Below are 18,723 nucleotides of genomic sequence, written 5' to 3'. Positions count from 1 at the left end.
TAGAATAATCTCCCACAGATCCTGCTGTCCTGGTCCCACTCTATCCCTCCTCCTACCAGCAGCGGCCAGCTCCCTGCACCGCTAGGTCAGGAGGCCTGGAGGTGGTGTAGACACGGGCCCGGGCAGGGGAAGGTCAGGCTGTCCTTTCCCCTCTTCATCTCTTCTCCAGCCTCTCCCATCTTCTCTGGCAGGACCTGGGACCTGCGCCAGGTCCAGCCTGGCCCTGGCTGCTCCCCTGGCTCGTGTAAGGGGCTGGAGGGAGCCCTGAGAGCAGGGAGCTCCACAATGAGGCCCGAGTGTTAGGAGTAATTACTATTATTAGGGAGCTCTCCTTGGCACTTAGATCACCCCAGTTTCTTGATGAGCCAGGCATGGGTGCTCAGGGTCACTCAGCTCTAAGTGACCAAGTCCAGCCAAACTAAGACATAATGACGAACCTTGCCTGTGACTGACCCCAAAGGCCTCGCCCAAGAGGTGTTCCCCGAGCCCAACCTTGGAGAGGAGTCTGTCTCGGGTGCTGGAGCACGAGGAGGGGCACAGCAAGCCGGGACTGCCGCAATGGCTCCGCCCACTCCCACCTGCAGACTGGAGGCTCTGCAGGGAGGGTCTCACCCCCAGTCTTGGGAGATGCGGCACCGTACCAACCGCGTCCCGGGTCCCCAGGTTGCGCTCTGCTCCCACGGACTCTGGGAGTTAGAAAACATTTCCAGGACTCGGAGCACCGGGTCACCAATGGGGAGCTAAGGCCACCCACTCTTGTATGGTACCGCAGACCCTTAGGGTCCCGCCCAAGCACATCAACTTGTAAAGGAGGGAAAAGAACTTCCCTCTGGCACCCTGAAGCCGTCCCCCAGGCCCCACGCCCAGGGACGAGTCTCAGGGGCCTAGCCTCCTCCCAGGGCTCAGAGAGCGGGACACCAAGCCTCTCCCTCCTGCCCTGGGGGTGGCCTGGCCCAGCCGCCCCTGCGAACCTCGGGATCCCCGCCAGGATCCGGACGCCGAGAGCCGCCGGGATTGGGGGGAGGCGTTGCTAGGAGACCGAGGGCCGGGGCCACGTCCCTCCAGGGCTGTCTCGCCCCGCGCCGGCGCGCGTCGGTTCCTCGAAGCCCCACCCTTGGCCCCGACAGCTGGGCGTGTCCGCGGCCTACCGTGCTTCGGCTTCTTCCGCCGCCTCCGCGCCGTCAGCCAACCCGGGTGGCCTCTGTTGCCGGCAGCTAGTCCGGCGTCCACTCGCGTAGCGGCCCTAGGGAGCCGCGCGGGCAGGCGGGGACGCGCTCCAAGCCATGGAGGAGATACCTGTCTTGGGCCTGGGCACCTGGAAGGTGAGGCGGACTCTTGGTCGAGGAGGGGCGGTGCCTTCCTTCGACACGCCCCTGCGTGGAGAACCACCTACCTGGGGACACCTGCAGCAGCCTCCGCAGGTCCAGCTGGTCGCTGGCACCTGCCGGGGGCCCGCCTCTGGCTTTTGGAAATGGAGTGTTTAGTCATTAGGTTTTCTACAATTGGGGGTTGTCCTTCCCAATCACTGTTTATTTCGGTTCAGTTCAGTCGCTCAGTCATGTCCGACTCTTTGCGACCCCATGAACTGCAGCACGCCAGGCCTCCCTGTCCATCACCAACTCCGGAAGTCCACCCAAACCCATGTCCATCGAGTCAGTGATGCCATCCAACCATCTAATCCTCTGTCGTTCCCTTCTCCTCCTGCCCTCAATCTTTCCCAGCACCAGAGTCTTTTCAAATGAGTCGGCTCTTCACATCAGGTGGCCAAAGTATTGGAGTTTCAGCTTCAACATCAGTCCTTTCAATGAACACCCAGGTCTGATCTCCTTTAGGATGGACTGGTTGGATCTCCTTGCAGTCCAAGGGACTCTCAAGAGTCTTCTCCAACACCACACTTCAAAAGCATCAATTCTTTGGTGCTCATCTTTCTTCACAGTCCAACTCTCACATGCATACATGACCACTGGAAAAACCATAGCCTTGACTAGAAGGACTTTTGTTGACAAAGTATTGTCTCTGCTTTTTAATAAGCAGAGACTATTTATTTGTTTGTTTGTTTATTTATGTCTACGCTGGGTCTTCCTCACTGCCCGGGCTTTCTCTAGTTGCTCTAGCTGGGCTTCTCACTGAGGTGGCTTCTCTTGTTGGGAAGCCAGAGCTCTAGGGTGTGTGGTCTTCAGCAGTTGCAGCTCCCTGGGCTCTAGCGCACAGGCTCCCTAGTTGTGGCACACAGGCTTAGTTGCCCCGAGGCATATGGGATCTTTCCCATCTGGGGTCAAGCCCGTGTCTCCTGCATTGGCAGGAGGCTTTTTTTGCCACTGAGCCACCAAAGAAGCGGCCCCCTCCACCCCACTCCATTATAATTGTTCAGGAAAAAAAAAAAAATGTCTGAGAACGCCCAGAAGAAAAGATTGTCAGGCTTGGATAAGAGCAGGGAACTGTCACCTGACAGATCAGAGCAGCAGCCAACAGGGAGATGGGGAAGTGTCTGTAACAAAGAGACAGGAAAATGCTATCATTGCCAACTTGGTTTTAAAAAGACACTTTCAAACTTTTTCTTCCCAGTGTAAAAACCTGATAGTGGAAGTTCAGTTAAGTAGTTCAGTCATGTCCAACTCTTTGCAACCCCATAGACTGCAGCCCTCCAGGCTTCCCTATCCATCATCAACTCCCAGAGCTTGCTCAAACATGTCCATTGAGTTGGTGATGCCATCAAACCATCTCATCCTCTGTCATCCCCTTTTCCTTCTGCCTTCAATCTGTAGTGGAAGTACTTTGGGCCTTCCTCTACTTCGTCTTTTTCTAATCCCTGTCAGTGGTTTAGACAGCACTAATTATAAAGCCTTTCAAATTTGCTTTCTTTTTAAAACAGTCTTTAATAAAAAAATACTTGTTTAAGAATTCACATAGAAAATTATTGGTTGCTGGTACAAGTGGTAAAGAATCTGCCTACCAATGCAGGAGACATGAGACAGGAGTTCTATCCTCGGGTCAGGAAGATCACCTGGAATAGGAAATGGCAACCCACTCCAATATTCTTGCCTGGAGTATCCCATGGACAGAGGAGAATGGCAGGTTACGGTTCATGGGGTCGCAAAAGAGTCAGACACCAATGAGCACGCACAGAAATTAGAATGATCACCCTTACTCATCAAAATATTATTTAAATTATTTCTTCTATCCACTTACCAACTGGTAGAGGTCAGGGATGTATTAATAGTTTAATTTACTGCGGTCGAGTAAAATAAGTTGAGATGGTGATGGACAGGGAGGCCTGGCATGCTGCGATTCATGGGGTCGCAAAGAGTCGGACACGACTGAGCAACTGAACTGAACTGAACTAAAAATAAGCTGAAAGTGTTTCCTCTTTTCCTCTTGTCAGAAGAACTTTGTTTTTAATTGGTATGAATTCTAACTGGAAATTTTTGTAAAACTCTGTGTATTGTGTTTAATTGCTTTATTTTAAAAAATAGTTATAGAACAATTGAGCTTTATTTCTTAAGTTTTTCTAGGAATTTTTCCATTTCATTTCACTTTTCCAAATTGTTGGCTTCTAGTCATTGATAATAGTTTCTTAGGTTTTTAAATATGTATTGTTTATCTGTATATACTGCTTTTCTTTCATGTCTTTAAAAAAAAATCTTGGTCTCCCCAGTCTCATCCAAAGTTTGTCTACTTTAGGGAATCCCTTTGAGGTCCAGTGGTTAGGTCTCCATGCTCCTACTGCTGGGGGCCCTGGCTCAGTCCCTGGTTGGGGCACTGAGATCCCATATGCTGTGCTGTGTGGCCCAAAATTTAAAAAAAAAAAAAAAGAGAGTCTATTAATATTTTTCAAAAAAACAACCACAGACCTTGTTGGTCTTCTCTGTCAATTTGTATTTGATGTTCATTATTATATTCATTTTCTCTTCCTTCTGATTTCTTGGTGGTCCTCCCAACTCTGAAGTGGACGCTTGGTTCATTAGCTGTCATCCACTCTGAATGTGTTCTCATTCCATGAAGATCACTATGACCGATGCATTTCATGGGGTGACGTGACATTCAAGGGAGAAAGCGCCTTGTGAGCTGAGACCCCTTGGGGTTTAGTGGTTGCGTGAGCCTCTTCCCCCACCCCAGGCCCCTTGCCTGCTCGAGCAGCCTGCTTTACAGAGAATGTTTCTTTTCTGAACTTGAACATTGCTGATAGCATCCATTGAATTCCTTTGGCTTCTGGCAATGCTCTGTGTGGTGGATTCTCTTTGTGTACACCTGTCTGCTTTTACACTTGGGCTAATGGCCTTTGTGGGGAGTGGGTGAGTCTGTACCTCCTTGCATCACACCTGTCATCATTATTCATCCTAAATTTATTTACGCACCTTCATTCCAGTAGCACAGCCTCTAGCTCAGTCATTTGCAGACACCAAACATGCCTAAAGCATTTTCCCCAAATAAGTAAAGGAATTTGAAATTAGATTATCTATAAATTCTTTCTGATGCTGATGTCCCTAATTTTAGGATGGATGATTATGAGTACCAACTCAGTAACTTCACTTTTTATGGCTTGTTGACTCTGTATTCTAGAGTGAACAGGGGTTGTTGGGGTCGGGCTCTCCTGAGTGCAGGTGGCTGACTTCTTGTCTTGCAGGCGGCTCCAGGGGAGGTAACAGAGGCTGTAAAAGTGGCGATAGATGTGGGCTACCGGCACTTGGACTGCGCCTATGTGTACCACAACGAGAATGAGGTCGGAGTGGGAATCCAGTCCAAGATCAAGGAGGGCGCAGTGAGACGGGAGAACCTGTTTATTGTCAGCAAGGTAGGATTTCCTGTATATATAGAGAGGGCCACCGACCGCTCAGGGCCGGGCTACCAGACGGTGGGAACAGCACGGGGAGGGTTTTCCAGTCTCCTTTGTAGGAGCTGATGACTCAATCTTGAACCCCCGGGACAGGACTTGTGCAGCTCCATGCACAGGCTGGGAGCATTGCAGGTCAGGGGGGTCAGGGACAGTGTGACATGAGCAAAGGCACGGGGCATGGGACATCACAGGTGCAGGGACCCCCTAAGAAGCTTGGCTGGCGTTCCCAGATGAAAAACTGCTAGGCAGCAGAGAGCTGCCAGGTTGGGGAAGTGGACGGGCCGGACTGTGGAAGAAGTTCACTCTTTTCCCCTTAGAAAGGAGCATGGTTGACGGTTGAAAGTTGTTACATAGGGAACTGTGTTGTATAGAAGCGAGGCCGGTGTGGTGTCGAGGAGATTGTAGACACTGTGTTTGTACAGGAGATGGGAGACACTGACAGCCTGAACAAGGGCAGCCATGGAGGATCCCGGGGTGCCCGGAGGACGTGTCACTGCCACATTGAATTTACTACCAGGGGTCCTGGACATCGTGCATCTTTCAGATCCTGGGCCAGCAGGCAGGTGTGCACTCACAGCTCCCACGGGCTCCATGGCCATTGTGTCTGTGCCTCCTCCCTGCCCCTGCAGCTCTGGTGCACCTGCCATAAGAAGTCCCTGGTGAAAGCAGCCTGCACCCGGAGTCTGAAGACCTTGAAGCTGGACTACTTGGACCTCTACCTCATGCATTGGCCCATGGGCTTTAAGGTACAGGACGGCGAGACCCCTGTAGGCCACACCTCCCTTCCTGGCTGCGCCCTCTCATCATTCAGTGAGCACACAGTTCCTTTGGGGCTCAGCTCTGGGGAGGCATGGGCTGGAGGACCTCAGAGCCCCCAGGCTCTAGTGTCCTACAGGTCCTGCCTCTCAGCCCATCTTTTCATTTCACACACAGGCCTCCCCTTTGACCTGCTTCAAGGGGCTATACCTGGCGGGGTAGAGGGGTTGCAGACCAACCCCTGAGGCTGCACTGAGGTCTGGCTTTAGATTTTTAAAAATTTCCTGCCATCCTTCTCTGGCACTTCCTAGGTGACACTAGTGGTAAAGAATCCACCTCTCAGTGCAGGAGACACAAGAGGTGTTGCTTCCATCCCTGGGCCAGGAAGATCCCCTCGAGGAGGAGGTGGCAACCCACTTCAGTATTGTAGCCATCTTTCTCTGCCTTGCACCTCCCAGCACCCTGGTACTAGTTGATTCACTATCTCTCACCATGATGGGGATTCTAAGAAAAGAGGGACGATCCTACCATTGGACTTGGGAGATGGGGCCCTTAGGACATGAAAGACTCCATTTTTTTTTTTTTTTTTTGCCTGAAATTGCTACAGTTTTATGGCTGCTGGCAAGGATTCCAGGTCTTTCTTCCCTGTTGGGTGAGTGGTGGGCAGCGACGTTCAGAGTACTGGAGAAGGTTAGCTGTGTGTTGGAGCAGAGCCCAGGCTTCCTGCCCTCTGGTCCAGCGTTCTTCCTTCCCTTCCTCCCGGTCCTCTCCGGGGGTCACCATGAGCCCCAGTGAGTGCCTTTCCTTCCTTCTGGCTCTTGCAGTCCGGAGAGGCAGACTTGCCGGTGGACCACAATGGCATGATCATCCCCAGCGACACGGACTTCCTGAACACGTGGGAGGTAAGCCAGCCCCGCTGACCATCTCCAGAGGGAGCCGTGAGGCCTGCAGCTGCCCGTTCAGAGGCCCCTGGTTTGCAGCACGAACTGCGGATGAGCACCTGACTAAGGACCTCAGCGCGGGTCGGTCATCTTTCTGAAGCACTTATTTTAGGGATAGCTAATTCAAACTAATTCAGAATGGTTTGAGTAAAACAAAGATCACATGGTCTTTACAGAAAACATAGAAAGTGTCAAACATACAGAAAGAAGGAAATTTGACAACCTGCTTCTCCGTGTCCCGGCGGACCACGCTGCCGTCCTGTAGTTCCCCTTAGTGCTTTGTCAGCGGCAGGGGACGTCTCGGGGTGGGCAGGGAGAAGTGGAGGAAGGGGTAGCTTATTTCAAACCAGAGTCCAGATGAAAAGTGCTGAGGTGGAAGCAAGGCGGGAGCGTGCCAGTCAGGGCAGTGGGCGTGGGGCGCTGAGCAGTGGGCAGCCGGCCTGGGAGGATGGCTCCTGCCTGCAGGGTGTCCAGTCAGGCCAGCGGGTGCCTGTGACCCCCACACGGGCAGGGAGGGGTGGAGGCCAGAAGGGGAGGTTCACACTGGAACTTGCAGAGTTCAGGGAGATGAAGTGTGAGCTCTTCGTTTGGGGTGAGGGGTGCAGGCGTGGGGTGCGGGTTCATGTAGGCAGAGCGGGGAGGGGGCACAGATGGGAAGGCGTGCAGGGCCAGGCCAGCCTCTCCTCCCCTTTCATCAAACAACCAAATCAGAGACACTGAGCTCACCTGGCCTGTCTGTCCACTGCGTGGCCTGTTCTCAAGGATCCAGGTCAAAACCTGGGCTGTTTGTGTGGCCCAAGTGAGGGTCTGGGCAGCTGTTGCCACTTCAGGGAGTCACAGGGACACAGGGACCCTGGTCACCAGCCGTGGCTGCTCAGACTCACAGCTGCCCGCGCCTGGCAGCAGGCCGCGTTCCTTTGAAGCCAAGGGCGGCCCAGCTCGTAGTCAGTGAACAGCGGAGCTGTTCTGCCCTTGTCCCTGAAGACATTAACTGTCACTGGGACAGGAACTGAGCACAGGTTGTGGTGCTGAAGCAGCTTGTGATCCAGGCGAAGAGGAGTGAGCAGGTGAGGCCGTTGTGGAAGCCCTGCAGACACCAGGTGACAGGGACTTGGTAATGGCGGCCCGACCTGCTGCGTTTGCTCGACTACAGCCCTCAATTAAGAACTCTGTATACATCTGCTCGCACGGCCCTTAAACAGCCCCATGACCTGGACAGGGTGGTCCCCAGTGTGCGAGTGAGGAAACAGGCTCGGTGAGGTCCCATGGTGTGCCCACGGCCCCCAGCTCCTAGTGGTGCAACAGGGACAGACCTGGAGGACGGAAGCGCTGGAGAAGCCTTGAGGGAAATACTGTTGAACAGCAGGCGGGGCCGTTATTTGGACCCTGTGTGGGTTACCCATGGGGCCAACCCAGCCCAGATGCCCCACGGTTCTTTCTCCCCCCTAGGCCATGGAGAACCTGGTGGCCGCAGGCCTAGTGAGAGCCATCGGGGTATCAAACTTCAACCATCAGCAGCTCGAGAGACTTCTGAATAAACCCAACTTGAGGTTCAAGCCGGTGACCAACCAGGTGAGCATGGGGCCAGCTCAGAGGCTTTGGATCAGCTTTTCAGCCATTACCTCCAGGAGGCTGCAGGGTCCATGGAAGAAAGGATGGATTGAGAGGTGTAGGTGTCTTCCCCAGGGCTGTCAGCATCACGAACTGGGAGCAGTCAGGCAGGTGGTGGGTGAGGGGGCAGAAGATCCCCAAAAGTCTTGTCTGATGAGGTGGTGCCCTCAGAGCGAGGGCCTGAGCTGAGCTTAGCTCCCATACGCAGCTGTGGGCATTCAAAAATGGAGCGGTCCCAGCTTCCCTGACCCTTTACCGGTGGTGATGCTCCAAGGTGAGTGGGCTTCACAGGAAAGCACTGGGACCCCCCTAGTCTCCAGCCTGGCACGTTGCAGCCTAAAAGGCTTGGACGAATGGACATCCCTCAGCCCAGGTCACAGACTGCCAAGAGGTTAATGCAGAGAAATGACTAGTGCCAGCAGGAGTGTTGAGTTCTCTAGGCGGGCTGGCACTGCAAGTAGAAAGGGCATTCTTGCAGTACTTTATTTTAAACTTTTTGTTAAAATGTTCAGTTCAGTTCAGTCTCTCAGTCATGTCCAACTCTTTGCGACCCCATGAATCGCAGCACGCCAAGCCTCCCTGTCCATCACCAACTCCTGGAGTTCACTCAAATTCACATCCATCGAGTCGGTGATGCCATCCAGCCATCTCATCCTCTGTTGTCCCCTTTTCCTCCTGCCCCCAATGCCTCCCAGCATCAGAGTCTTTTCCAATGAGTCAACTCTTTGCATGAGGTGGCCAAAGTATTGGAGTTTCAGCTTTAACATCATTCCTTCCAAAAAACACCCAGGGCTGATCTCCTTCAGAATGGATTGGTTGGATCTCCTTGCAGTCCATGGGACTCTCAGGAGACTTCTCCAATACCGCAGTTCAAAAGCATCAATTCTTCGGTGTTCAGCTTTCTTCACAGTCCAACTCTCATATCCATACACGACCACTGGAAAAACCATAGCCTTGACTAGATGGACCTTTGTTGGCAAAGTAATGTCTCTGCTTTTCAATATGCTATCTAGGTTGGTCATAACTTTCCTTCCAAGGAGTAAGCATCTTTTAATTTAATGGCTGCAGTCACCATCTGCAGTGATTTTGGAGCCCCCAAACATAAAGTCTGACACCGTTTCCACTGTTTACCTATCTATTTGTTATGAAGTGATGGGACCGGATGCCATGATCTTCTTTTTCTGAATGTTGAGCTTTAAGCCAACTTTTTCACTCTCCTCTTTCACTTTCAAGTGTTAAGTCCATACAAAAAAGTACTCACGTAAGAAAGAGCTTGAGACCATCTCATAAGCTGAGCCTGGCTCTGACCAGCATGCGGACCAGCCCCACTGCCTGCTGGAAGCCCCTTGGTGCTGCTTTCAGTCCCCTCCCTCAGGAAGGGCAGCCACTCCTCTGGTCTCCAGCAGTGTGAGGAGTGTTAGCACCTGGTGCGGACACCATGCTGCCTCCCACTCGTGGTGTCTGTGTCCTGGTCCTTCACTCAGCCCTGTGCCTCGTGGGCTCCACACCCGCCTGTGACATGGGTTGCCATTCTTCTCTGCGTGCATAGAGCAGATGGGAGCCTGAGGTTTTTACCTAAAGTGCTGAGGATGGCCTCGCAGAGCAGGGGAGGTTTAAGTGCTCCTGATGTAGGTCTTCCCAGTGGGCTGGTGTCTTGGGGACCACAGTCCAGGCTTTTCCACTTCCAAGTGGAGACACTAGAAGTGGGTCCTAGCTCAGCAGTGACAGGGTCCAGGAAGGAATGTGGGCCCCTTTTCCAGTGGACTGTTTTCCTGGTGAGCTGTCATCTTGTAGATCGAGTGCCACCCGTATCTCACTCAGAAGAACCTGATCAGTTTCTGCCAATCGAGAAACGTGTCTGTGACAGCTTACCTGCCCTTTGGTGGCTCCAGGTAGGGATGCTCCAGGGGCCCTGAGTCAAGGCCCAAGCAGGGAATGGCTGTACCCAAGCTAAGAGGTCAGAGGGGCCGAAGCACGGAGACCTACTGCCCATGGCCTCCAACACTGCCACCTGGTTCTTGAGAAAAAGCACCAAGTGTATGTGAAAAGCTGTGTGTCTAGTTGCCTCCCCTAAAACATTACCAGTGGTTTGTGTGAGTGAGAGGATTTGAGTGGCAGCTTCTCTGCATCATTTAAGTTTCCTATGATGAACAAGTATCATGACAAAAATACGTCTAGATTTTGTGTTTGGAGGAAGCGTGAGGTTTTCCTAAAGATGGAAGTATGTTCATTTGCCCTCATGGCCTCTGCCCTGTACTCTTCTCTCCAGTGGGGGGATGCACCTGATGGAAGACCCTACTATCCAGACGATTGCTCAGAAGCACAGGAAGTCCGCAGCCCAGGTAGGCGGGGGTCGCCACGTCCTGGCTCCACTGTCTCATCGTTTAGGGATGGGGCATGTCAGTGATTTCTCCTTAAGGTGCATGCAGGTCCTCTGAGCTTCTCCCACTAGAACTGCTCAGAGAATCCCAGTTGGGTTTCTGAATGACTCCGAATGAAAGCACTTGCAGCGCATGCTCCCACCGAGGGCTTCTGGACTTTCACTGCACAATTAAGCATGACCGTCAGGGAAAGTGGTGAGCTCTGACCCCGGTAATGCCCTGTGTCTGATGTTGGATGTTTCTTTCCCTGCAGATTTTGATCCGATTTCAGATCCAGAGAAACGTAAGAGTGATTCCCAAATCTGTCAACCCAAAGCGGATTCTTGAGAACTTCCAGGAAAGTGCTTCCTCCTTTTGAATCACATGGCATCGGAGGCTCTGGGGTCACCTCTTAGCTTGGGGAAGGAGTGTGCTGATGTTGAGAGCCAGCAGCCACACCCCCTGTGTCTTTAACACTGCAGGGGTGTCAGTGTGAGGCCTCTGGAGTAGAGACAGACCCTTCCCAGCCCGAGCTGTCGGAACTAGACTGGATGGAACAGGGGGTGGGGGTGGGCAGGCAGGGCTGCAGCCAGAGTTCTCTCGAGGCTGACCCTCACCCCAGTGCCAGCCACTGCACCCAGGCCGCCCCAGCCCTGACGTGTCGGGGCTCCAGCTGTCTCTCCAGGCAGAACTTTGGTTGCCACTGAGTCTCTGATTTCTGCTTTGGTTGCCACTAAGTCTCTGATTTCTACCCTGCAGGTAGAGACTAGGCCAGGCTCTGTCCCTCCCCTGGCCCCAGCTCCTCAGCTGTGGGCTCAGGGTTGGCTGTCCCTGAGTGGACCAGCTCTTAATGCAGGCAAGGGTCATAGTCTGCACATGTGTTAGGGATAGGAAGAGGGGAGAGCTGCTTAGAATACTACTTTTGAAGGACTAAAAAGAAAAACTACACAGTGAGCATCAGTGCCTCCAGGGACCAGGAGTCTCCCTCACCAAGGGGGTGTGTGGAAGAAGTGTTTTTGGTCTGTGTTTCTTGGGAGATTTTGTTGGTTTTGTTGTTGTGATGGTGTTTTGTTTTGTTTCATCTTGTGGTGTTGTTTTGGTTTGCACGTTGGGAAAATTTCTATTCTGGAACATCCCTTACCCTGTGGGCCACACGCAGGGTATACCTGTCTTCCCAGGGATTCCTAAGCAGCAGAGGCTGAATCTGCCTGGTTTGGTCCAGTGTCACAGGAAGCCTGATCCCCACCTGTGTTTTGCAGCTGAGGTGGCTCAGCCGAAGACCTACCAGACTAAGTTCCCAGTGATTGTTTCCTTCTGGTTTCCAGGTGTTTGATTTTGAATTATCAGAAGAGGATATGACTGACCTCCTCGGCCTGGACAGGAATCTCCGTTTGTCCACGTTCCCCATGTAAATACAACTCCTTTACCCTCCTTCCCAAGGTGGGGGAGCAAGGTCCAGATTGCATGACTGCTCCCTGAAGAGGGCTTTACCACCTTTGGAGTTAAGTTAACCTTTTCATAATTCTCTCCTAAGGACAGGCCACTTTGGAGGTAAATTATGAGACTGAGTCCGTACACTCATGAGTTTAAATAATATGTTAAGTGTATTTTTTCAGCATTTCTCTTGAAAATATTAACCATTCTCTGCTTCTATCTTTGATCTGTTTTTCTCTTTTTCAGAACTGAAAATCACAAGGACTATCCCTTCAGAGCAGAGTTCTGAGGATCCTGCTCAGCCCAGATGAATCCTTGCCAATGCAGGGCAGCCCTGGACAGGGCAGGGGACACAGATTGATTTGGGTGGGCTCCCTGAGAAGTCCCAAGAACTGAATATGGTCTGTTCCTGAAGGTGGAGGCTTCATGAGAGCAGCGATCACTCTCCACCAAGACCCATTCAGGTTTTAGAATCCGAGGAGCCCACAGTGCGCTGGGTTCTCACAAGTGCGTGGGGCGGCCTGCACCCTCAAACAAGGATATTCGATGACTCGTGAATAATTTGCCTTCACATTAAAAAAAAAAAAAAAAGAATCTTGCTACGGAAATGTTGGAATGTCTACAGTGTAAGGAACCTCTACCCCATCACTCAGCTTCAGCCGTTGTCAGTCCCTGGCCCTTCTTGCTTGGTCTCTGATCCTCTGTTCCCTGCCAATCCCCCCAGACGGTTTTAAAGCAAAATTCTTACACAACACACAACAAAACGGTGTGCTTAGCCGCCTGCCACTGTCCCATCCCTCACTGATGCTAACGTGCTGCCATAGGGAACAGGTTTTCCATAGCCTGGGAAAAATGATTTCTAACCTGTCTAAAAGACAAAGTAATAAAACCATAATGCAGTTCTTATAAATAAGGAAATGACGAATTCCCAGTTTAAAAGGATGATATTGGAGGAGCACAGTAACTAACAGTTATCGATTACTTACCACGTTGTGCTGTGTGGTTGTGTCCGACTCTTTGTGACCCTATGGATGAGCCCGCCAGGTTCCTCTGTCCGGATTTTCCAGGCAAGAATACTGGAGTGGGTTGCATGCCCTTCTCCAGGAGATCTTCCCAACTCAAGGACTGAACCTGGGTCTCCTGCGTCTCCTGCATGGTAGGCAGATTCTTTACCACTAGAGCCACCTGGGAAGCCCACTAGGCCTTTAATTTGCAGAACGTCCTGAGTCCTCTTAAGAAGACGGGCACAAGGTGGCTGAAGAATTCCCAAAGATTACCTGGCTGTGAAGGCTGAAGCTAGGATTTGAATACCCAAAAACCAGTGAGCAAATTAATTCTAAGAGAAATAAAAACTGAGTTGACAGTGATTTTCCGGTTTCTCCACCCAAAATAAAACAAAAAAATCAACCTCCGAAACACTTGAAGTATTTTGAAAAAAATAGCACTTTCAGTAACTTTGGGTAGGATTATAAATTTATGTAGATGCTCCTGGAAGAAATTTGGTATTATATTTTTAAATCATTAAAAATGTGCATATTAATTGATAGCATTTGAGCCTTTAAGCATTGAACTTTAGGAAAAAAGAGGGGTTCCCCCCAAATTCTCAAGTTAGAGTATGTTGCTATAGAAAAGTTGTACTTATGGTTAATCATTTGCAGTTGTGGGAAAAAATTAAAATTTGAATTTAAAAACACTTCCCAGAAAGGACTATTTTTCTCCTGGTCTCAACCCCCTCTTTTTAAATTCTGCCTCCCACCCCCCTCAATAATCTTGTTTTGGTAACGAAGTGAAAGTGAAAGTTGCTCAGTCATGTCAGACTCTTTGTGACCCCATGGACTCTACAGTCCATGGAATTTTCCAGGCCGGAATACTGGAGTGGTTAGCCTTTCCCTTCTCCAGGGCATCTTCCCAACCCATTGATTAAACCCAGGTCTCCCACATTGCAGGCGGATTCTTTACCACCAGGGAAGCCCAAGAATACTGGAGTAGGTAGCTGATCCCTTCTCCAGCAGATCTTCCTGACCCAGAAATCAAACCCAGGTCTCCTGCATTGCAGGTGGATTCTTTACCAACTGAGCCACCAGGGAAGCCCACTGTTTTGGTGATAGCAGTGCCAAATCTCAGGACTGGCATCCAGTTTCCAAAGTTCATTTCCATAGAACAGGTTGTGTATTCGTTCAGCTTCTGGTTTTCATGGCCTGGACTTTTATTCCCATTTCCTCCAGCCTGTGCTCTGGGCAGAATTTTAGTTTTGGATTCCACAGTAAGTAGGGAGGGCCACAGTAAGAAGCTAGAGCCACATCAAAATTCTTCTGACTAGAAAGGAATGCAAAAGTGGGGAGAACATGTGGAGCTGGTGCCAAGTTTTCAGTGGCTCTTTTTAAAGTAAATGTTTTCTTTTTTGGCCACATTGCGGCATCTGGGATCTTAGTTCCCTGACCAGGGATCAAACCTGTGCCCCCTGCAGTAGGAGAACACAGTCTTAACCACTGGCCCACCAGTGCAGTCCTTAAAGTAAACTTTTAGTTTGAGATGATCATGGATTCACTTGCAGTTCAAAAAGAATACAGAGCAAGCTTGTGTCTCATCTATTCCCCCAACATTACTGTCTTGCAAAACCAACAGGCATGCGTCACAACCAGAATATCAACATCCATGCAACCCACTGACCATGTTCAGATTTTCCTAGATTTGTGCTGGGCGTGCATTTAGCTGAGTCTTTACCAGGGGTAAAGACTCTGCCTGCCATGCAGGAGATCCAGATTCGATCCCTGGGTGAGGAAAATCCCCTGGAGGAGGGCATGGCAACCCACTCCAGTATTGTTGGAGAGTCCCCATGGACAGAGGAGCTTGACAGGCTACAGTCCATGGAGTCACAAACAGTCGGATATGACTGAAGTAACTTAGCAACACACGTGCATTTAGTCCTGTGCAATTTTTTCACACGTTTATTTCATGAGTCGTGACCACAGTCAGGTCACAGGACTTTGCCATCATCATAGGCATCCCTTTTATAACTGTCCTCCCCACTTCTGCCCCACTCCCTCCTCTGGTTCTCCAGCTTTCTTGAGGTATAATCAACAAACCGCATCTTTTAAGCACATGGCATGGTGATCTGCTATGAAGTGACAGTATTACTCATTCAGTTGTGTCCGACTCTTTGTGACCGCATGGACTGTAGCCTGCCAGGCTCCTCTGTCCATGGAATTATCCAGGCAAAAATACTGAAGCAAGTAGCCATTCCCTTCTCCAGGAATCTTCCCGACCCAAGGGTGGAACCCTGGTCTCCTACATTGCAGGCAGATTCTGTTCTGCTATCCAGGCGCATTGTGAAATGATATGAGTTAACTCCCATCACCTAACATAGTTCCCTTCTGAGCACTGAGAAGGCTTGAGATTTACCCTAGTAGATAGTAGACACTAGCACAATAAATATAAAAATCAATTTTTAAAATTAGAATAGTTATAAACTCAAAGTATTCTCATTGTCAGCTCTATTGTTTGATTCCATGAGAGGACATTTGATGAGATTCATCACTTTTTTTTTCAGATTTATTGATGCATAATTGACAATTGAAATTGTAAATATAATGATGGCCTGCTATGCATATACATTGTGAAATGGTCCCCACATACAATCAAGCTAATTAACACATCCATCAACTCTCCCATTACTTGTTTGTTTGTTTTTGTTTTGTTGGGAACCCTTAGGATCTATAAGCAAATTCAATTATACATACGATATTATTAACTACAGTCACCTCGGTGTATATTACATCCTCAGAACTTACTCATCTTATGAATGAAAGTTGATACCATTTTGAAGAACATCTCCCTGTTTCCCTACTCTAATCACATGAATGTTATATCTTTTGTTATTGCTCCTCTGGTCCCCAAGGCACTGTCCCTTTTTTTTAAAACCTAGTTTTTCTTATTCTCTCTGAGTAATTCATATTGTTTTATCTCCAGAACACTGTATTTATTCTTTTCCTTCAGGTCTGTTGAGTCCTTCTAAGAGGTTTTAATTCTCATTACTAGATATTTTACTTCTAAAATTTTCATTTGGTTTTTCTTTATGTCTTCTGTTTCTTTGCTAAGACACTATTTCCTCATTGAAACTTTCTACTCTTTCATTTGTTCCGAGTATGTTTCTAATGGCTTATTGAAACGTTTTCATGATGGATACTCTAAAATCTTGGTCAAATAATTCTAATATCTCAGTTGTCTTGGTGTAGGCATCAGTAGCTTGTATTTTTAAATTCAATTTGATGACTTCTTTGTTTGGGGAATAATGAGTAATTTTTAATTGAAATCTAGACAATGAGGGTATTGTGTGTTCATTAAGCTTTCAGTTCAGTTTAGTTCAGTCTCTCAGTCATGTCCAACTCTCTGACCCCATGAATCCCAGCACAGGCTTTCTTGTCCATCACCAACTCCCAGAGTTCACTCAAACTCATGTCCATGGAGTTGGTGATGCTATCCAGTCATCTCATCCTCTGTCGTCCCCTTCTCCTCCTGCCCCCAATCCCTCCCAGCATCAGAGTCTTTTCCAATGAGTTAACTCTTCGCATCAGGTGGCCAAAGTACTCGAGTTTCAGCTTCAGCATCAGTCCTTCCAATGAACACCCAGGACTGATCTCCTTTAGGATGGACTGGTTGGATCTCCTTGCAGTCCAAGGGACTCTCAAGAGTCTTCTCCAACACCACAGTTCAAAAGCATCAATTGTTCAGCACTCAGATTTCTTCACAACCCAACTCTCACATCCATACATGACCATTGGAAAAACCATAGCCTTGACTAGATGGACCTTTGTTGGCAAAGTAATATCTCTGCTTTTCAGTATACTATCTAGGTTGGTCATAACTTTCCTTCCAAGGAGTAAGCGTCTTTTAATTTCATGGCTGCAATCACTATCTGCAGTGATTTTGGAGCCCAAAAAAATAAAATCTGACACTGTTTCCACTGTTTCCCCATCTATTTGCCATGAAGTGATGGGACCAGATGCCATGATCTTTGTTTTCTGAATGTTGAGCTTTAAGCCAACTTTTTCACTTTCCTCTTTCACTTTCATCAAGAGGCTTTTTAGTTCCTCTTCACTTTCTGCCATAAGGATGGTGTCACCTGCATATCTGAGGTTATTGATATTTCTCCCAGCAATCTTGATTCCAGCTTGTACTTCTTCCATCCCAGCATTTCTCATGATGTACTCTGCCTATAAGTTAAATAATCAGGGTGACAATATACAGGCTTGATGTACTCCTTTTCCTATTTGGAACCAATCTGTTGTTCCATGTCCAGTTCTAACTGTTGCTTCCTGTCTCTCAAGAGGCAGGTCAGGTGGTCTGGTATTCCCGTCTCTTTCAGAATTTTCCACAGTTTATTGTGATCCACACAGTCAAAGGCATTGGCATAGTCAATAAAGCAGAAATAGATATTTTTCTGGAACTCTCTTGCTTTTTCGATGATCCAGCAGATGTTGGCAATTTGATCTCTGGTTCCTCTGCCTTTCTAAAGACCAGCTTGAACATCTGGATATTCACGGTTCACGTACTGCTGAAGCCTGTCTTGCAGAATTTTGAACATTACTAGCGTGTGAGATGAGTGCAATTGTGCAGTAGTTTGAGCATTCTTTGGCATTGCCTTTCTTTGGGATTGGAATGAAAACTGACCTTTTCCAGTCCTGTGGCCACTCCTGAGTTTTCCACATTTGCTGGCATATTGAGTGCAGCACTTTCACAACATCATCTTTCAGGATTTGAAACAGCTCCACTGGAATTCCATCACCTCCACTAGCTTTGTTCATACTGATGCTTTCTAAGGCCCACTTGACTTCACATACCAGGATGTCTGGCTTTAGGTGAGTGATCACACCATCGTGATTATCTGGGTCATGAACTCTTTTTCGTACAGTTCTTCTGTGTATTCTTGCCACTTCTTCTTAATATCTTCTGCTTCTGTTAGGTCCACACCATTTCTGTCCTTTATTGAGCTCATCTTTGCATGAAATATTCCCTTGGTAACTATAATTTTCTTGAAGAGTTCTCTAGTCTTTTCCATTCTGTTGTTTTCCTCTATTTCTTTGCACTGATAGCTAAGGAGGGCTTTCTTATCTCTCCTTGCTATTCTTTGGAACTCTGCATTCAGATGCTTATATCTTTCCTTTTCTCCTTTGCTTTTCACTTCTCTTCTTTTCACAGCTATTTGTCAGGCCTCCTCAGACAGCCATTTTGCTTTTTTTGCATTTCTTTTCCATGGGGATGGTCTTGATCCCTGTCTCCTGCACAATGTCATGAACCTTCGTCCATAGTTCATCAGGCACTCTGTCTATCAGATCTAGTCCCTTAAATCTATTTCTCATTAAGCTTTAGATCCCTTTAAAAGGTCTCATAAAATTGCATACTGTGGGAAATTCATTGAACGGAAGAGGAAAAAACACGTAAGAACTATAGACAGGTGAAAAGCCACACCTGGAGTATTTGAAAAATATACTATGGTTAGCTTTTTCTGAGGGCTCCATCTTCTACAATCACTTACAGGGACATCAGCATTTCAATCTCAGTTACACAGGGGGAAAAGATGAGAAAGCTAAACAAGTGGTATGTTGGATTGTTTGGATTGTGCCTTTATTTACTTTTGGGGGAAAAGACTGGGTTCAGAGATTTTTATTTCCTACTCTAGTAGCATAAATGACCAGGCTAAGTGATGTCTAATAAAGCTGGCACCTTGAGATGTGGTTCGATCATCAACCCCAATGCAAGAACTCTGGAACAACCACAGACACAGTTG

General features: G+C 48.8%; 1 protein-coding gene across 1 annotated transcript; it reads left to right on the top strand.

The window, feature by feature from the left end:
- The first annotated feature begins 1,208 nt into the window (after positions 1–1,208).
- AKR1E2 (aldo-keto reductase family 1 member E2) lies at positions 1,209–12,225 on the top strand. Its single transcript, XM_068987267.1, has 10 exons — positions 1,209–1,322; positions 4,625–4,792; positions 5,464–5,580; positions 6,415–6,492; positions 7,981–8,103; positions 9,937–10,034; positions 10,412–10,484; positions 10,777–10,866; positions 11,828–11,910; positions 12,183–12,225. The coding sequence occupies exons 1-10, from the start codon at positions 1,284–1,286 to the stop codon at positions 12,223–12,225; spliced, it is 912 nt and encodes a 303-aa protein (XP_068843368.1). The 5' UTR covers positions 1,209–1,283.
- The last annotated feature ends 6,498 nt before the right edge of the window (positions 12,226–18,723 follow it).

This window comes from Capricornis sumatraensis, chromosome 15, assembly GCF_032405125.1.
Source record: "Capricornis sumatraensis isolate serow.1 chromosome 15, serow.2, whole genome shotgun sequence".
Classification (NCBI taxonomy): Eukaryota; Metazoa; Chordata; class Mammalia; order Artiodactyla; family Bovidae; genus Capricornis; species Capricornis sumatraensis.
Note: the sequence above shows the minus strand (reverse complement) of the source record. Positions and strands in the feature narration are given on the sequence as shown.